The following is a 20,870-nucleotide window of genomic DNA, read 5'->3' on the forward strand; positions in this document are numbered from 1 at the left end:
AATTTCTTTGCGCTCTGATCAGGATTGACTTTACATATATTAAAAAGGATTGGGGGGGGGGGGGGGGAGACAGACACAGGATTTAAAGGATTCTCTGTTTCAAGGTAGCCATACGTTATCACTGTCAACAACTACCACTGTGGAGGAGAAAAGTGCTTAATGAAAAGCAAAACAGAACCAAGTACAATTTTAACTTATATTTAAGTACAGGTGATAAATAGTGGTATACCTCAAAGTGCAGGGTAGTGCTACACATCCGATTAGTTGAAGATAAACATTTTAAGATGTTTCAAATGTCCTGTCTAAACACTGCAATATTAAAATTTCCTGAGACATATCATGTAAAAGTGTGAAGGCTAAGTTAACCAATAAACAGTTCACAAAGGCATACAAGCAACCAATTCTTGAATTTGCTTTATTTTCTCTGCATAAGGAACCCTGCACAGGCAATTCAAATTAAAACAAAATAAATATGAGAATATTCATGTAAAACTGTCCTTGCTAATGAACAATTATACACAATGTACAACTTCATGTTCACTGGGAGGGCTTACAAATGTACTATTCCCAACAAAAATGCACCAAAATGTCTCCATGCAAACTTATCAAAAGTGACCAAAAAAGGAAAAAAAACTTACTGATCATAGTTTTTTTGTTTCCTCTTTTTTTTTTTTTTACAATCACAAAAAAAATAAAAACATCTAATTTTTTGTTACATTTAGAGTAACTAAAATGTGGCCACTGTTTATTAACATCTGTTTTTATGCTCCTAAGACATCTATGGTTATCATAAAATTGTGCCAACAATGAATTGGACTTAGGGCACTATTTGTAGTAAAAGGAAGATGATTTTGTTCACAGAATGTTAATAATCTGTGTCTGAGCCCTCTGCATTGTCCACGTTCCTTGAGAGCATATAATTGTCCATATCTATAGACCTGCAATTATTGATTGCATAGCGCAAACGCTCTGCCATGATTAGTTGACTGGAGTAAGGTGGGAGCCTCAGTTGAAAGAAACAAGTCTGTGAGGTAGGCAAGCTGTCGTAAGGCTGCGGAAATGGATAAAAGGTGGAACACCGTTAAGTTTGTGAAGGAAATAAAAACTGCAACGTATTCTTGTTTCATTTTCCCCTCCCTCCCAGTGTCCGTCATTCACCATTGTCTCATTTTAGCTCAACTATCGGTAAACAATCCCTTCTAAGAAGCAGATGAGCCTCTGTTACTTACATCACTCTATGTGCTACACCACCCGTCCTGTAAATTCATTCCACCCACTAAGGAAACGCAACTATTTGAAGAGCAGATGACACAATTATTTAGCAGCCCGCTGGACGACTGCCCGCTAAGCATTATTGAAACTACCCACCATAGCATGCCTTAACTCAAGGTGACTTGAGACAGTAATCAAAGATGATTGTTATCCACTGTTATTTTATATTTGCCCAACTCTTTCATTCATATAGTTCCCAGAGAACCTGCTTTCACTGCACAAAAAACATACGTAACTCAGAAGGAATACATCCTGTACGTACAGTAATATACTGTAAACTCGGTGCTTTTAAGACTTAGGGTTCACTAGTGGTCATACACTGCCACTTAATGAAAACTTAAGAACAAAAAACAAAAAAAAAAAGTTAAATTTCTCAAATGAAAAAAGGAATTGAAATAGAAAACGACTGTGGGCAAGTTACGTTTCTGTGGAAGAGGCTACATTTCTTGTGCAAGGACTCGTCTTGACCTCCAACCATATAATTACATAGTGAACCCACCAAATGCATTAAGATGTAATTCATGCACTGTTCTGTTCTCCCACACAGTTAAAACCCTTGGTTTTAGTAACTCAGGGCTTATCCCATCAAATGTTTTCTCTATAAATTTACCATGAGGGAAACCTGGCTCCAGCTGCCAAAGGACAAATTAAACTCGACAGGAATAAAACAAATGGAAACAGCATCTTACCCTATCAACCTTCATTATTTGGAATCGCTGAGAGATATCAGCTGTGTTGGCTGGCAGTCGAGATCTTCCTGACACAAACCTCATGAAAAGGACTCTCTCCTCATTTGAAAATTCTTCCAAGGTATGCCAGAACCACTGAACTAGTTGATGCTGTTCATCAACCTCCCTGTATCGCACAACTTTCTTCAGGACTTCAACTGAGATTTCGGGCATTCCGCAGACCATTTGCTCCAATTGCTTGGCAGTCAGAAGAGACAACAAGGGGACTGGAACAATCCAAGACATTCCTTCTCTTACAGCAGCCACCTATTTCCCAAAAAAGAGGAGACATTTGAAGGGCAATTATCTTAGCTCTGCTACTCTGTACCATCCACACGCAAACTCAACATACCTGCTGACAAATGCAACAGAGAGAGAGAATTATACAAAATCTCTTGAATATAACCTCCCCCACACGCATCCTCGCTCAAAATCCTAGGGCATATTACGGGTATACTTGCACATTACAGAAAAAGATTTTGATACAGAGTAGAAGAACTTAAAAAGGGACACATTAGCAGCACAAACGTTAAATGTGCTAGAAGACACAACCTGGTATCTCTGATGAGAAAGTTAGTGCTCTAATGCAGATGATAATACCCTCTGTTTCTTGGGAAAAGGGAAAATAGTTTTCCTAGCATGTAATTTGTATACTGCTTTCATGCGCTTCACTATCTACATGACAAAATACACAAACGCATGCAAATAGGTAATCAATACTTTTCAATGCATCTCATGCACTATTTGTAGTTCCCATGCAGAAGCAGAAGAGAAATGGCTTCAAGTTAAACAGGGGTTAGCAAATATCAGTTACTTGAACTAGACCTGTAAGTGGATATAACGCCTAGTTAAAGCGCACAGCATGCACAATTGCAGACCAGCTTCCCAAGAAGAGCTGACAGTTGCCGTAGGGGCTACTCTAATGAAATAGAGATTCTGACTTCCAACGCTCTTCTGGCAACTGAGCAACTATTAAAAAAAATATGACCGATTTAAAACAAAACAAAACAGCAGCGCTTATGGAGGAAAAAAAGCGAGGGGGACCCAGGCAACGTTCGGAAAAACGAGCTTTTCTGATTCCTTAATACACTGTAATGGAAACTTAAATAATTTATCAAAAAAGCTGTTCACACCAACAACATGTATAGAGTCATGATGAGATTCTTACCTGACGGTCCATTTCATGGAGTCTGTACTCGATTGCCCTCTCCACATATTCTTTCCTGTTTGAAAAGGTAAGTGGGATACTGTTCCCTCCAGGGATTATGGGAACCATTTTACCATCAGCACTTTGGCCAACAAAAGAATCTAAAGGAATCATCTGTTATGCAAAATAGAAAAAGCATGTTCATCACAAGTCACTCAAGTCATTTAAATTTAATATTTTATTAACAGTCCCTAGCTATAACTCTAAAAGATCGCAAACGGCTTCAAATACATACAAAGCGCTTATTATCCCAATGACTGATTTATTTAATTACATAATAAAATAAATGGTGAAGGTAAGGTCAATCTGCTTCAAGTTACCACTTTCAGAATAAACCCTGAAGTCCCAGTCTTACCTCATGGAAATTTTCTTCAGTAATCCCACTGTCTTCAATGTGAAGAATGCTGTTGAGGGTCTGCACATAGAGCAGATCTACCTCCTCCAAATCCTCCAAAATGAGTGGGATACAACAAAGTTGCTTCCAGACCATTGGAGCCAAATGAAGATCTAATGGCTTTTTTGTACGAATAGCTACACCCATGAGAATGCCTAAGAACTTGAACTGCATCAGATGTTCATCTAAACATGCTGAAGGGTTAAAGAGAAACCTTAAAAGAACAAAAGAAACAATGTAAAGCTTCCAGCAGAATTTCTATGCTGCTTCACCTTACTAGAAGTAAAAGATAAAATACTTCTAAGTGCAGTATAGTTAACTGCCAACACGATCATCAGCAGAGGGTGTCCAAATGAGAAGATTATTATCTTTAACTCTCCAAATAAGGAAGGCTGAGATGTACTCAGGATTAGTTTTGCCCAAACAAAGACATCCTGGATGTTACTCTAAATTCCCTCCTCTACCTCAAAATAACATCATCACCTGAAGGAAAACGCATCCGAGGGACAACCCCTCACGTTCTCACCCCTTGGTAGAAAATAGTTAGCACAAGGCTTTAATTTTCACCTGCTAACACTTGCAATAAAAGGAAATCCTGACAGCTTACCTATCCCTATTGTAGCCTACTTCAGCTGTAGCATTTGGGGAAGGAATCAGCAGGTCTACTACTCCAGTTTCCAGCTCCTTAAAAATCAACAACAAAAAAAGTCTTAGGCACGGAGATAACAAACCTGTCATAGCAATGTTATGACATTATAGCATTAGAAAACAGAATGGTCTATGCTGGTAATGATTACTTTTTAAAAATTAATTTGAATGTTTAAGAAAAAGCAACACGGTAAATATATGATTTTCACTAATAAAAATATGGTTATTTCACGATATGCCTTTACAGGCCTATCTGCCTTTATGTCAGATAAATAGTAAAACTATTTTACTGTGACTGCTTTGTGATACGCTCCTGGTACTTCTTTCAGAAATGAGCAGAAGCCATATACCCGACCAGGGCAGCTTTTTGCAAGAACCAGAAATGAACAAAGTTTTCCAGCAAGTTCTGTTCTGAACCCACAGTGCACCTCATATTTAATGAAAACGTCTAGGAAAGAATCCATAAATTAAGCCTGAAGTCCTTGTCTGAATCAAGCCTAACCTAGGCTTACAGGCTTTTTAGATGCTACGTCAATAAATGGAGTTCTTCAGTTTCCTCCATCCTATATCCTAACTGTAACTCCAATCCCAGCTCCAGCATTATCCATAACTGTTAACCGTGTCCCAGACTAAGCAGATACACTAATTACTGTCTTTTGATAGCACCAATCCTCACTCTTCAGGATTTGGGACTCCTAGATGACCTGGAAACAATCAAAGCTCTTCAGCCAGTATCGTCTGAATCCTCCTGGCTACAACCACAGTTGTCCCAGGGCTGAGACACACCTTAAAAATAACTATAAGCAGTGCACATTAGCACAGACCAGATTTATCCTATGCCTACAAGTCTTTGCTGATTCACCTGGAAACTGAGGGCTTCAGACAGCTACGGTCTTAATAGCAGCCATACCCTGGTTACAGATCAGCAAACTCTCATCTCCCCTGGATTTACTGAGCCCCTTTCTCCAGCACTGAAGCTGAGATGTGACATACATCTTTGAAGGCGTGAAAAACAGCTACAAAGGTTCACGGAATACGGTACAAAGTCTCTTACAGGAAATTCTGGCTGGGCAGAATGGGGCCTTGCAAAATGCTCCATAATGTGGCTTTATGGCATTTCTTTGTCACAATCTGAGGAAGACTTCTTTTTCCTCAAAGACGTTTGTAAGTACACAATTCTAGTGCTGTGGCTGAGGACTGACAGAAGGGAAGAATTTGCTACGCTGTGTAAAGCAAAACTGAAAGTACAAGCAAACACTGGAGAGAACAGAAAATTCAGCCCATGCATTTTGAACTTTCATACCTGACACATTTCTGTAATAGTGTCATCAAACACTCCCCCTGCATCATCAGCTCCTTCTCCAACCAGTTTCACCTTCCAGGCACGGGAAGGTAGGCGAAGGTCTGATGCGTTCAGCTTTACCACTTGTCTTGCTATCTGTACAAAAATGGGCTTGCATTTCCTACCTCTTAAAAAGAAAAAAAAAAAAAAAAAGTCATACAATGTAACTCATAGAAGTGTAAAGGCTACCAATGTCACTAGCTTAGTAAAGTTGTACAGAGAGAGCTCAGTATGCCAAAAGTTTTGGGAAAACGTATGAATACCAGCATTTTTTTGGTGTCTAATACAATGCCTATAAAAAAAAAAAAATACTGACCTGGTTGATATTCTTTTTACAGTAATCTGAGGCCCGTAGTTTTTTCCCTGAACCATAGTTTTTCCTATAGAGCGTACCATGGGGAGCGTGTACACTCGCGGCGCTAGCAATGGCCTTAGCTGTCCTTGGACTATTCCCCACGTTCCAGCGTTGTAATGAGATGTACTATTCTGCAACAAAGTGGGATGTGATTAAGCTTTATGGTAATAAAGAATATTAGTTCCGTTCTTTACAGAATAAATTAATTCATAATTACTAACATCTCAATATTTCAGTAAGCAGCCAATTTCATCTCTCTTCTTTAAAGCTTTAAGGTTAGTAAGTTTTTGGAAACTAACCTTGATATGTCAATGTTAGGGTAAGCAAAGATACGTAACAATACTTTTCACAAAGGTTGGTTTAATGAGGATTTACATATTTTATTTATTTATTTATTACAAAAATCCTCCAGAATCTATTGCTAAGATCTGTCTTGATCTATAGAGGAACTCTTTAGTGACATGGCACTATACAACATATTTAAGTTGTTTTTCCAAAAGGAATTTTACCTGGTTATTGGGACTGAGGTTTAGTAATCTCCATGAAGAGTACATGAGGTCTGAAAAATGGTAGAGCAGCCTCAGCCTTGCTCTTACTGTATGAATGCTCACTTCTTTCAGTGCCCCGTACTGTGGTGGAATGGCATCAGGTAAACCAAGCTGTAAAGGCACTGAAACACCTATCACAGAAAAAGAACGTTAGTTCATAAAGGGTAGCAAACTGAGAGATTAAGATAATAACAAAACCTGTATGGGCATAAAACAAAATAAGTTTTGTCCCAAACATTCATAAGTCCTTGTCGCACTCGTTCCCTGGGAAACACAACAACCAAATCAAACGATCACACAGAATTTTCGTTCGTTACCTGGAGCTCTTGGTGGAACAGGCGGAGCTGTCCAGGCAGCACTGTGGCAGCGTCCTGCTGAAATCTGTCGAATATTCTTTCCTTGCAGGACTGTTATTAGTGTTGGTTCTCTGACATGGTTGGTATGGCCCAGTCCAAGCTAAAAATTTATAACCCATGCAAAAGGCACAAAGAAAATGCAAAAGAGGTGACAATACTTCTAAAATTCTTTAAGCAAAAAGTCAGAGCAAATGGTAGAAAGATTTGGTAAAGTTACCTCTACAGCATACGCTGGGATTAAAAAAAAGAAAACAACAACAACAAAAAACTTACCTTACACCCCTTTTATTATGCTAGCATTTACTTTTCCTTTTGGATAGAACAACACTACATCCATACTTAATGGAAATAACAGATCTAGGTGGCAAAGAGACCTTAAAACAGCTAGAGATTTTTTGGGGGGTACAGATCAGCCTTGCACGCTCTTTTGCAGACGGAGAAATTGGCCTGTGCTGTGAAGTCACCTATGGTACATCTCACGTATGGTCGACACAGCTCACGTCTACTCTGTGACATTTAAATGCCACTTTTTGTTCTAGCATGTAAATTCCTACAACAATTTATATAAAACATAATCCTTGTAAACACAGTTTACTGAAGCTGTTCTGACTTCTTACTGGAAGTTTTGAATTTCAATTTCTACAAATGAAAATTTCCTAAAAGTCTAAATTTTTTGTTTACACTTCACATAAAACACAAGCTTTTTAAACCACAGGGGAAATCATACAAAGCAGACTTTCAGAACCAAGTTCCTCTATGTTTTTTACACTAACTAGTTTTTCTCTTCCATAAATAGAAAGTACCCTTACAAAAAGGACCTTCCTTTCTGAAATTATTCCAAAGAACTTGCTCATTATACCTTTCTCAACAACTCAATCCTAAAATACTAGACCACCAACTCTGTCTAACCTTGGAACATCAACAGTCTACACATCAAGAAGCTCTTCCTTAAATCTGCAACATGCAAAACTATCAACAAGTCAAAGCCCTTCCAAAAAATTAAGTTACACAGGGGGCAGGGGATGAACTTTTAAGGACAGAGATAAAATGACAGTGTTCGAACACTCTGTCACACTGGTGACATTTACTAACGTTTTTTCTTCTGAATTTTAAAAATGACTCTTTACAAGGCTGATTAATCTTTTCTTTATTAGAAGAATCTAAAGAGTTTACAAATCTGATTGCCATCCATCATAAATTTTACTATGTTTAAAAAGGGATGACATTTCAAGAACCAGGTAAAATTTTGTAAATTTTTCAAAACAGCTTTCCCAACTATTTCGGAAGAATATTTGTGGTGCTTTCCCAAACTATCACTATGTAAGAGCACAGGTAATCAGAAAGGAAATCATGAGGAAAAAAACTAAAATGCTATTATGGCCGGGGGGGAGATGGACAATGATAACAATGATCACCACCACCACCTTTCTTTTCCATCAAATGTGTTCCAATCATGTCTATGAGGCATGATAAGTCTTATAAAGATTAGAAATTAACAGGAGAATGTGCATACCTGTCCTTCAGAGTTGCTACCCCAAGCATATACATCTCCTGTAGATGATAAAGCTAGCGTGTGCTCTGCTCCTACAGCTATGTCTTCAATGAAGATTCCTGACAGTACTGGAACTTGTTGGGGTCTGTTGTGATTTCGAGCTCGGCCTTCCGGCAAACCTATAAGGCGATCTAAAATTGCAAGGAAACGTCTATGTATGTAAAGACCGGTTCCCTTTAAAAAGTTAATTTTACTTGCAGGCAGCAGGAAAGGAGAGATAAAAAGCAACTCTAAGCATTCTCAGAACTAGGACGCTAACGCAATTGTTCAGGGAGTAATCCAGCGTGTTCTTTCCTGCAAAACCTTGCAACGCTCGTTAATATTGCTAAACTGTTAGTTTCACTTTAAGACTGAAACAAGATCAAATTGTATTAAAACAAGACCACTAGATCTAAATTTATGGTTTTATAATACATATGAATTAATCGACTCGAGAAAAGTAAACATGTTTAACTCAGTGCCCCTGGCAATTCACCCATCTAGACTTTTAGACAGGCTTGTGAAGTCTGTAGACCGACTCATGACTTGTGACACATGCTTTATTAAACAAACTGAACATTCAAGCAGCCAGTGTTTTTGTGCATGTGAAATCCAATCAAGCTTTAGGAAAACACTTTAGAAACTAAAGTCATAAAGTGAAAGGTTATCATAAGATCAAATGATGCAGTGATAAACTTGGATGTGAGGCCTATATTAAAATCGCTGTGTTGAAGTTCCAAAATTCATGCAAGCTCAGTACAAATCTAAAAAATAGCATTAATTCAGTCTCTTATAGATGTATCTTAATATTCTTCCTTTTCGCTTTCAATACACAAAAAAACTATAGCTGGAGAGGTCTTACCTTGTCCAAAAGTATATACGTGACCGTCTTTTGTCAAAGCAACAGAAAATTGGGTTCCACAGGCAACTTTTTTTATTCCAATTCCACAAAGAATATCCACTTTCTAAGGGGATAAGTGAGGTGAAAAAGAGCTATGGTATTATGAGGATATAAACAGAAAGTAAACAAGGAAAAAATATTTTCTTCTCTAACTGCTGCTTCTGAAAGGGAATTTATAATTCCCACGATATAACGCATACATATTGTAGCATTATTCTAATTAAGACTTATAACCGAATACAGGAAACTAAGGCATTGCTTCCGCTTTTTCTTTAACAAAACTAACACCTTGTTCTACATATAATGATTCCAAGTACCTGTTATTTACAGCGGGGTGCATAGGAGAGAAGTGTGTAAACAGCTTTCCTCCCCAAATTCCAAAACAATAAAGCTCTCTGCTTTAAGTTAGCCTTAACATTTTCACTTTTTTCATTGTCACAGACATCAGGTCAGTACCATTTACATGAAATCTTTGAAGTGTCAGGCTCAGTCTAACAAATCACCAGAATTATTTATGCTGGCTTATATTAGAATAGTACAGCAGTTGGAACTGGTAATTTACCTTCTGAAAACTACAATCTAAATGTTGCGTAACACATTTTGCAGCACTAAAAACTTACACAAAGGATAATTTGTCTATGAATTCTAACCTGGGGTGAGGATTTTGCCGTGGAATTTCCCAAACCAAGTTTACCATAATCTCCATCTCCAAAAGCCCACACCATTGAGCCATCTGTTGACACAGCTACAGTATGATTGAGTCCACAGGCCACCTGATCGAGAAAAATATGTTTTTATGACAGCTTTTGCTAACTCACTGCTAACTTCAACACCACTACTACCTCTTAGAAAAGTAAAATTGTGTTTTAAAATACTGGAACCATTTTGAACAACATCAAAACTTCTATCATTTAATACCGTGTTTTGAAGACATTCAGCAGCACATTAGCATTTGTAGGTGTTTGCTTCTTTTCAGTTCCTAAATCAAAGGACAGATTTATACTACACATGCTCGTTGTTTAAGGACACAAATACCTCATGAATTCATGCTTTAAAATGCCCAAATATCAAAAGACGAAACAAAAAACAATTAATAAGCATTAAGTTTATCATCTGTATTATATAACGTTCATTAAAAACATGGTAGTTCTGCAGAAAGAGGATCAAAGTAGTCAGGAATAAAAAAAATTATACACACTGAAATTCTGCCATCATATTCCAAATAAAACCCAAAGTTAAAAATAGAGCACTTAAACTGATGTTGTTATGTTTCAAAGCAAAATAGATTGAAAACATCAGTTTTAAACAGAGATACATTGCTAGTTTTAGATAAGCCTTGCCTGTCCAATCTGGTAACCCTCCAGTGCTGTCACTCTTTCTGGAAGTTTCTTGTTTGAAGTATTTCCTAGTCCTAGTCGACCATAATCCCCATTTCCAAATGTAAAAAGTTTGCCATCTGCTGTCACCACAGCTGAGTGCTTAAAGCCACATGACATCTGGAAGTAGAATAAACAAAACTTCTATATGCATTTTGAATTTAGTAGGAAAAAATGTATTAGCTATTACATATTTAGGCTTTTCCTTCCCTAAACTATATCTACTATATAAAGAGATAAAATATAAATATTTTAGTATTAATGATTTACACCAACAACCTACCTCTCATTTTCCTCAAGGGTAATGTTAGGAGGAGGAGGCCAAGCCAGTATTTGGGTGAAGAAAGGCTTCTAGTCTTTTTTTTATTTATTTCTGCTGACTGCTGTTGTCTGCACGCTGGCACGGAACACTAATTTTGTTTTTAATCTAAGGATATTTTAAGTTTTGATAAAGAAACTTTCAGTCAAAGACAAATATCTTTTTGTACGTTGTTATAATGCACTCTAAGTAGTTAAGAGGAGGGCTGGGCGACCAGTTTTAAAGATCAAAGATATCTGACCAAGATTAAAGGAAAGTTTTAAGTTGTATTTCTGTTTTGTACCCTTTATACCTTTTAATCATCTCTTTCATCCATGCTTTCAAATTTATAGTTTTCTCAAGTACTAAATGTCAAGTAACATCAGACAACATCCATGAGCTCTGCGATATTAATGTTCTTCAGATGGAAACTATCCACTTGGTTCATAATGCTAGGGAGTCACCAAAAGTTTACTGTTTGCATTCACTTTAAGAATTCACGCTGGTAAGACTGATAATACTTCAGAAACTTTTCTGCTGCTATTTGTACCAGTCATCCTAAGCCACTACCCCTAGTGCTAAGTTACCATGATTACAGTTTATATGAGTAAAAAATATATGTATTTTGGAACCTGCACCACTTCTTCTCCTTGCAGAGCCTCTATTTGTCTAGGTCTGCGTTGTCTGTCGCTGTTCCCATGTCCTAGTTTACCATAATCTCCATCTCCCCAGCTAAAGACTTCCCCGCTTTCTGTTAAAGCCATGGAATGTCCATCGGATCCACAAGAGGTCACCAGCTGTGTTACCACAAAACCTTTTAAAGAAAAGAAGAAAAGAAAATTTAGAACAAATTATAAGATAAAACTCATAACATTTATCCATTTATCCAAGTGCTCCTAATGGTAGCAAAATAAGTCTGGGGAAGGGAATCAATCATGAATACAGTTTTTTTTGTTACAGGAACTTCTTTATTTTTGTTTTAAAGAAAAATGTCGTCTTCTCATGTACAAGCCATGCTTCTGGTCTGCCACTAATTTGGAAATGAATTGTTTCTAATTTGAGCAGGCACTTTGCCCCCAGTCATCTGAAAATTATGGAATTTTAAGAGAGCACTACTTAAAGTCTTCAGCAGAAAAAAACATCTAGTATTTGTTCAAGTTTTTAATTAAAGAGTACAATATTTTAAAGTGTAAATCTGGGGGAAAAGTATCAACACAAATTACTATATTAACTACCAAAACGCTTCTTTCTGTTCCATCAATGGACTCATTTCAAACCCAACAGTTTTACCTTGCAGTGCTGAAATGACTGTTAACACATGAAGATCATCAGAATTTCCTTGTCCCAGTCGCCCATAGCTCCCTTCTCCACAAGCCAAAACCGTGCCATTGGCTTGAATGACAAAAGTGCAATTCTGACCACAAACAACCTAGTTAAAAAAGATGCACAGGAGCTTTATTTAATGAGTTTGGTGTTTTAGATGGAGCAACAACACTGCATTAGCATGTGCAAATATTATTACTTCTTTTATAATTATATCAAGAGCAAAGACTATTTTGTCACATGGTAAATGCTTTTGGGACAGCCTTGCTTAAATTACACTCTCATCCCATATTTAAGAGCTTTATTGCCTAATCACATCACAATAAAATTACTTCATTGAAATTTGCTACTAGTTTTGGCAGTTCTTCCAGTGAGAGAAATCACAATGCACTCTTGCAATATACTCCTATCAGAGACTGAGTGTTGACATTTCATCCTGAATGACGATGTTATCTGAGAAAATAAAATTGACACATGCATTACGCTAGAGCTGTCCAGGTACTTTCAAATCATGCTCCTATCAAATAGCTTTATTTTGCCACATATCAACCGTTTCTTCGTCTGAATTTGTGAAATAATTAGCGTAGAGACTTCCTCTTCAGTGAAAATACATGATTTGCATGTACTTTATAGTCAATTCTAATAACAAATTGAAAATACATTTAGGGAGGTATTTTGACAAACGATACATGGCATCTCGTAAAAAAACACAAAAATGATTATCTTTAAGTGATTACCTGCTGAGCCTGGGAGAATGAAGGTGCTGCTACTGGTATCAGAACATTTCTACCAGCTTCTGCTAACTGTCCGTGCCTTCCTGCTCCCCACAGATATACATCACATTTACCTCCCAAGTGCCAATCCTATGGAGTAGCATGAAAGAATGCTTTAGAACAAGTGTACTTTCAACAGTTTACAAAGTTAAAAAAATAAAACAGAAAAATCAGTTTTACTCACCTCTGGCCTTGACGTTGCCCAAGACATAATCTGTTCATCCATACCATTGATCCATTTACTATTATCCTACACATCAAAAGGCACAGTTATATTCTGTCCAAGAGATGCACATTACTTTGCTCTTTTTTAATATCATTTCCTTTTACATAAGAATAATATTGACATTCAAATTATTCTAACGAGAAAGACACTAAGAACGCACATGTACAGACTCAAATACTTGTTTTTTGTCCACAGGTCAAGCTTATTTCCTTAATACTACTATCTACCAACTTATCCGAGACTCAGAAGCACCTATGACAGCAATGGCAAAGGACTGCTATTAAGCATTACAGTGGAAGACTACACAAGTAAACACACCCTCCAAGATAACAACAGGAATGCTGGACAGAACCCTGACTTTAAAAACAAATATAAAGTCTGCCTGACCACATTAGACCATATAACTTGCACCTTGCACTACCTATATTCTAGGTCCATAAGAAGTAAAACAGCAGCACTGTGTCCTTGTGGGGAGCGGACAGTCCCTACAACAGTCATCAAAAATATTTTAAAATTCATACTGAATTTTGGAAAACGAATAAGTTAAAAAAAAAAAATCAGCAACGAAAAAATAATGAGGAAATCATCTTTTCCCTTTTACTGATGTTGGGGGCTTTTTAAAGTTTTAAATGGAAATACTGGCTTAGGATGTCACAAGCTTGCTGATAAAAAAAAATTCAGGAATTCCAAAATTTCTATTCTGGCTTGCATATCATAGCAAGTCATATAGACAATTGGCCCTACCAACAAAGTTCAAAGGAATGTGCCAAAAAGTTACTCTAAAAGTTAGCACAGTAAAGTCCTACATTTATTTCTTCTGTCACATAAAAAAATTACTGTTAAAGAATATGTACTTTCACATGCGAATGACTTACACTCGTGACCAATTACACACACACACACACACACACACACACACACACACACACAGAGGGAGCAATCTTTACAGTCTATTCCACACCAATGAGTTAAAAAATAACCTCACACTTATTGCTGGAGCTTATGTTAATGAATACAAATCTTTACAGTTCAGAGATGTTACCTGCATTACAGTATACACTCAATACTAACACGATTCCTTGGTGATATAATAAAGCATATATATTACCATTAGGAGAGTAAGCTCATCCTCTGGAACAGGCTCCAGGTCCGGAACAGTAAAGGATTCTGGGAATTGTGCTCCTTTGGCCAGGGCTTCAGCAGCTTTTATGGTAGTGGAGAAACACTCTAGCCAGGCCCACTCTGTGGGACTCCAGGCTGAAGGATCAGGCAGGCAGTTCTGGTGATGAGGTGGTACCGGGGGACTGCACAAGAGCTGGTCTAGGTGAAGGCCCACAGCGAGTGAAGCCAAGCACTGCATATAAGGACTATGAACAAGCTGGTCTCCACAAACAACATGGGGCTAAAGGTGAGGGGAGTGGGGGAGAGAATTTGAACACACAGTTAGAAATATATGTTCATCAATTCAGAAATGGGAGCCCATCAAAGCCGCTCTTGTAGAAAAAGACTTTTCCCCATACTTAATCAAAGCTCTTCTAATATTTGAAAATATCCTCAACTTAGGAGAACACTAGTTTTGAGAATACGGAAAGACAATTGCAAACAGGACGTACAGTCTAAAACTTCAGAAATCCCTCTGTGCTCTGTGCTGAAAGTCTGAAATCAGTTGAGAGTTGAAGCTACCTCAATGTTAGACGTGAATTTTAAGTGTTCCCGTTAATTGCCCTTACCTTTTCGTAAGCATACTGTTCCTGAAGCATTATTGGCAAACGTTCCAAGAAAGCGCGCATGCAAGGAGCCATATTTAATCCCAGAACTCCTTGTTGTTTCAGTGCAGTCCTACATGTTGCAAGAACATGATTGGAAGATATCCACTCTGATGTACAGTTCACTACCAACACATCCTGTTTAACAGCAGTCACAAGATATGTTAGAAATCAACATTTCATAAAACAGCATTATTCAGCTTCATTGATTTATCACCAACCATCTCGAGTTCCCACAGAGGCTAGAAAATGCAGAAGCCTGAATATTTGTGTCTCTGTTCATGAATAATCTGCTGGCAATGCTACAGAGCAGCTAGCTCCAATTACTACTTCCTTATGTGCAACTCCCATGTTCCCAAAACAACAGCATGATTTCACTCAAAGGAAGAAAGCAGAGAAATATTGATAAGCAGAGCCCAGTTCAGTAAATGCTGGTGTAACGTTAGTTTGAGATTTGCCTTGTTATTTGACCTTCAATTTTGGGGCTAAATTCAGAGGACGCTTTCAAAGCATCACAAAATACTTAGAACAAAACGCAGCTTGACTCTACTAACAGGAATCATACTTATGTCCATTCACAAAAAATACCACCTTTGGGGATAGATCAGCAGGGTTTTTTTTTTTTTTAATCCCTTGAGGAACCGGGGGACTCGTGCAGGCTTCTAAATATTGCCCCAGTCGCACTTACAGAACTACTGTTCAGAGCAAATCTTAAAAAGTTATTTCTGCTGCTCCTTTAGATTAATTTAAATCACTGAGCTGTTTAACTTACTGTAGGAAAAGGGCACGTTTCTTCATGGTGCATAAAGGACAAAAATAAGAGTGCCCTTTTCTTGTTTTGCTGGCCCACTTACTGCTGCTGCCATTGAACAGAAAAGCCGATGTAATGAATGCGCAGCATCGTTTATAATCACCAGCTCAGAAGGATTTCCCCCTGCCCCAATAGCTTCCTCAGAAGAAAAATCTGAAATTTAAGATGCAAGACTTTGTTCATTTGTTTGTTTAGAAAAAAAAAAACTTTTTAGGGCCAGGTGAGAGTTGAAAGACAAAACAATGCATCTTGCAAATACAGACTTACTTAGATTCCCAGTTACCCATGTAACTTTGTAAACAAGTATTCTTGGATAACACAAAGCCAATAAACAGAGATGGCTGCTGATGCTTTTTTTTTTTTTTTTAAAAAGAAGACGCAGATAAAAGGTATTTTCTTTTAATAAGATAATTCTCAGTTATACAAAAATTTAAAAGAACACTATTTTGACACGTAATATCACCTTTGATCTGTTAGAGCACGCAGCTACTCCAACTTCAGGTATCCATACTGCAGTCTGAACAGCTCCAGAACCTATCACAACACTTTGTAGCACTGAACCATCCTAAGAAAAGGAGTGATTTGAGTCAGTGTGTTTATAAAGCTACTTTTCTATTTTAAGACATAAAATTACATACCTAAGGATGATATACTCCCAAGCTGCTCCATAACTGTTTTAAAACTGTCTGTACTAAAAGCAAAATTCTATTTAGAATTTTTATCATATTAAGGGGATAACGTAACTAAGGCTTTTGAAGTGTTTAAAATTAAACACTACATAAATCTTTGAAAAGTTCCTAGAGTAAACAAATGTTGTTCACATTTATAAAGAGAGAGTGTGTAATTCGCCAAGGCCTAACTAACATGATCAAGACTACATAGTGAATTAGTAGTGGAATCACACTTAACATCTAAGTTTTTTACAAGTATAATTGTATACAACTATTTTAGACCATACTTTCTCTAATGTTTGTAACATATTGGAAAGTAACTGAAAAGCAGCTTGATACTTTTACTAAAAAATCATGCTGCCTCAAAGAAGATCTTACCCGTAACGACCAAATATTCATGAGACCACCAAGTCCACCAGACACTAATGCCAGTCCATCAGGACTGAATGCAACAGTCCGAACAGGAGTAATATGTCCTCTCAGTTGAAATACGCACTTGACTTCTACTGCTTTTCTGTATCCATCCTGCAAATTATTTCATAGTTATGGAACACAATTAGCTATTATTTATGGAAAACTGAACAGAGTAGCAGCTTCTGTATTCTGATACTGATCATTTGAAAGATGTGGCACTTTCTGTAAGATTAAAAAAAGACCAGTACTGTAATAGTGTTTTATAAATATACCTTTGTTACATTATCTTTTCTTCCCTTTGTAAAATTCCACTTTAAAGACTACATTACAATACAATTTTACACAGCTAAAATTTATTTCGACTTACCTTTGCCTAAAAATAATTTTAAACTGTTATCAAGTTTTAGTATGAATTTATCAACTTTTTTTTTTTTTTTTTTTTAAGGAAGACATCAAAAGATAAGCTTTAGCTAAATAACGTGATTTAGACCTTTGATCTTTCATTTCCTGTTCTGAAAATGCCTGCACGCATACAAATGCGATATAAGCATTGCATAGCAAGTGTCTTCTCTAAATAGTTTTGACTGTCTTGCCCACATTCTCTCTCTCTGCCTCCCCCGATTTCAGAATGACCAAAGAACGTCTTAAACATTAAGTCTACTCCTTTTACCTTGGCGCTTGTTTCTTGGTCCCACCATCCTTCTGAGCAAGTTGAACTGGACTGTAGTGTGACATCCTGGGGAACAGCCCAGACACACACCAAACCATTGTGACATCCTCTGAAGGAAGTCAGGATAAATCAGGAAAAAAGTAAAGGTATTAATACACAGTATTAACTAACGATATGTCCTAAAAGATATCGGTCATCTTCACCCCTTTCCTATGAATTTATAGTGTATCAATTAATGTAAAGTAGAAAGGCACATTCTCAGTGGATAAATGCATTTTCCTATTTTTATTCTTTTTCTCTGCAGCTTTTCAATTTTTACTTGCACGGAAAAACTCAGAAAAACTATTTGAAGGAAACTAAAGAAAAATTCACATAGGACCCGCCATACATGACTCTCACAGTATGGAGAAAACGGTAACACAACCAGAGCCACTCTTTCTATTTGAATCCTCACTACACTGGTCCCTCAAGGACTTCATGATAACTGGATTACTGAGCTGAACGTTATTGAAAAATAGACAAAAAAATCTTCTTTGCTCTGGACATTAATAACCAGTTAAAATGACCTGAAAAAGAGCTATTAAAACAAAAACATTTACATACGTAGCTAGTAAAAGCTGCAACTTGGGTCCTTTTCCTGGAAGAGCACACCAGGCAATGCCATTCACAACAGCTGGATGCGACAGTGAATGCAGACGCCTCCAGCATCCTCCCATATATGCCCAGAGTTTCACTGTTTCGTCTTTAGCACACGTCAGAAGAATTTTACCAGTTGGATCCCACTTCATACTAACAATCATATCCTAGCGGATTTAAAAAAAATTAAGAATTGGTATCAAATAATACCACGGAAACAGAAAATTCAACTCTCAAAGCTAGTGCAACATACGTTTCATTATGAGTAACAAAGAGTATTTTATTATCATATAAATCACACCGAACAGAGAAAATGAGATGCAATTATGAAGTCATAATGATACTTTCCAGAACTATTCAATAAAGAGGTTCCTGAGAGAAACAAAGGGGAAAGTAAAGGAAAAAAGTTCTCTTTTCACACTGCACACCTTTTTGGAAAAAATTTTTTTCCAAAGAAGTTGAATTTTTTCTTCATTTTTATGTTGTGAAATTGTAGTATGAATCACCTGAACAGCGCTGGAATAATAAACATATTATGCACCGGGCCAGATGTAGCGCTGAGTCTCCGAAGCGAGGTAGGAAAGAACAGCCCATTGCAGAAACCAAACCAAACCCAAACCACAGCTTTATTCTGCCAGCACACCTCTTCTGCACCTACCGTTCTTCAAAGACGGTGACCAATGCATGGGAGCACTCCAGATGCTTTTCTTTACTGAATTTATACATGGGGAATTTCCCTCTTAGCCTGACAAATCATTTATGGACGATTACTGACTTATTGTCACATAATGGGCAAGGGAAGGATCCAAATCGTAGCGCCAACATGTGATATGACCGAAACTAAAATTTATTATGAGCACTTTTACAAATGAAGAGAACGACAGTCTTGTAAATCTAGAAGTGCATAGTTATGCTTTCAATACACTTTTTTTATACATTTTTAACATTTTGGCTGAATGGTCCTCTAACATCTATTTTGTTTAATGCGTGTATCAGAACAGGTGAAACAGGCATTTTTTCTTAAAATAAGCTGATTCTCTGCACTTGATTTTAAAAACAGCTTTCAAATACAGAAAATAGCTTGAACAGAGATCTTTATCCACAAAAATTACACATCAGTTTCAAAAAGACTACCTACCTTATGCGCATCAACTAGAACAATTCCTCCTTTTTCAAGTGGTTCCTTTGTTCCTATGAGCAATTTTCCATCCGAATAGCCAACTGCAAACGGTCTGTCTTCACTCAGCCAGGCAAGGCATGTGACAGACACTACAAGAACAAACACGACATTAAACAAACTAAATTGAACTTCACTTCTGCCAAAGAACTTCTTACAGTGCAACTGCCTGAAATATAAGATGTGTAACAACCTCCCCCACTATCAAGGTTAACTAACACACTTTTTGTCTGAAAATTTTCTTGAATTTGCACAGTAAAATATGTATCTGAGTGCCGCTGTAATCACAGTTGTTAAGATTGCTTTATAAGATTTCTTTCATTATTCCTTCTTTTCATTAAAATTATTGTATTTTTTTCCTCTTAAGTTTATGTATTTGCTAATAAAATTTCCTAAGGAGAAGGCCAAAAAATAATCCTGTCCAAGACTGGATTATTTCCATTCTGAAAGATAATGCAGACATTGTGAAATGTAACCTATTTTAAGTTAAAAAAAAAAAAAAAAATCCCAGACTGAATCCTATAAATGTATCTGAGATAGGAAGAGATAGGAATGCATAGGGATGCTTCTAAGAAAAGTACCAAAAGCAACTTGAGCCTTTGATTGTAAATAGGTATTGTCTCAATATTGCCTCTATCTACAAGCGCTAAAACGTCTGCAACTTTTGCTGAAGAAGCTTATTCTAGCAAGGCAATATGCAGAACGACATAACGCTACCAAAGACGGGCCGCTTGACTTCCCCCGGGACTGGAACTATACAGGAGAAATGACAATAATTCAGGAATTTAAATGAGACTGACTACACACTATCTGTCGGCAGAGTGGATGCTGCGGAGAACCTATACTGCATTTATACAATGGTAAGGAATATGGGGCTGGGCCTACTACAAACTGTTTGCCTTCACCGTAGGGGCTACCGGGGTGCAGGTCCAGACCCCACAGCCTTTTCTCCTCTCAGGACAAACGGTGTTTGGAAGTAAAGTGCCAGAAGTGGTACCTCCATGAACAATAAATAAAATGAGATCATATCTTTGCTTTTAAAAAACAGTTGGGAAAAATTCATAATTTTAATCTCTATTTAAATACTGATACGGTCACCTACCATCCTTTCTGTAGCAGTGTTCCAGTTCTAGCCGGCGCATGGTTGAAACATCTACAACTTCAATAAGCCCAAGAGATCCATCCATACGACCAATTAATAATAATTCTGGAGCATCGCCTGTCCATGGTGCAGCTGGCCCTTCTTCTGGCCAAGCTAGAGCAGACACCCAGTGAGGCTGAAGATCTAATAATCCTTTTCCTCCTAGGAGCCCAAAAAGTCTTTTAGAACTACTTCATCTTCATAAAGAAAAAAAGACAACAGAAAAATACTTTCCATGGGAAAATATTGAGAGACCATATTTACAGCAAGGACATACGCTACAAATTCACATACAAGGTACAAGAC

The 20,870-nt window shown here is 37.3% G+C and overlaps 1 protein-coding gene across 7 annotated transcripts in view; it reads right to left on the minus strand.

Annotated features, from left to right (window-relative positions):
• Positions 1-388: 388 nt before the first annotated feature.
• HERC1 (HECT and RLD domain containing E3 ubiquitin protein ligase family member 1) overlaps positions 389-20,870 on the minus strand; it is a 138,138-nt gene continuing 117,656 nt past the window's right edge. For all 7 annotated transcript variants that reach the window (XM_068958808.1, XM_068958809.1, XM_068958813.1 and 4 more), the window contains exons 54-78: positions 20,526-20,726; positions 19,385-19,515; positions 18,214-18,413; positions 17,611-17,719; positions 16,905-17,051; positions 16,319-16,420; positions 15,009-15,182; positions 14,387-14,680; positions 13,237-13,302; positions 13,017-13,142; positions 12,247-12,385; positions 11,589-11,770; positions 10,623-10,778; positions 9,933-10,055; positions 9,244-9,346; positions 8,364-8,533; positions 6,812-6,950; positions 6,456-6,625; positions 5,908-6,077; positions 5,553-5,718; positions 4,209-4,285; positions 3,563-3,815; positions 3,169-3,321; positions 1,962-2,267; positions 389-1,051 (exon numbers count right to left, since the gene is read on the minus strand). In XM_068958808.1, the coding sequence (XP_068814909.1) occupies positions 866-1,051; positions 1,962-2,267; positions 3,169-3,321; positions 3,563-3,815; positions 4,209-4,285; positions 5,553-5,718; positions 5,908-6,077; positions 6,456-6,625; positions 6,812-6,950; positions 8,364-8,533; positions 9,244-9,346; positions 9,933-10,055; positions 10,623-10,778; positions 11,589-11,770; positions 12,247-12,385; positions 13,017-13,142; positions 13,237-13,302; positions 14,387-14,680; positions 15,009-15,182; positions 16,319-16,420; positions 16,905-17,051; positions 17,611-17,719; positions 18,214-18,413; positions 19,385-19,515; positions 20,526-20,726 (4,043 nt within the window). In that variant the 3' untranslated portion in view covers positions 389-865. The remainder of the gene's footprint in view (positions 1,052-1,961; positions 2,268-3,168; positions 3,322-3,562; positions 3,816-4,208; positions 4,286-5,552; positions 5,719-5,907; positions 6,078-6,455; positions 6,626-6,811; positions 6,951-8,363; positions 8,534-9,243; positions 9,347-9,932; positions 10,056-10,622; positions 10,779-11,588; positions 11,771-12,246; positions 12,386-13,016; positions 13,143-13,236; positions 13,303-14,386; positions 14,681-15,008; positions 15,183-16,318; positions 16,421-16,904; positions 17,052-17,610; positions 17,720-18,213; positions 18,414-19,384; positions 19,516-20,525; positions 20,727-20,870) is intronic.

Source organism: Struthio camelus, chromosome 12, assembly GCF_040807025.1.
Source record: "Struthio camelus isolate bStrCam1 chromosome 12, bStrCam1.hap1, whole genome shotgun sequence".
Lineage (NCBI taxonomy): Eukaryota > Metazoa > Chordata > Aves > Struthioniformes > Struthionidae > Struthio > Struthio camelus.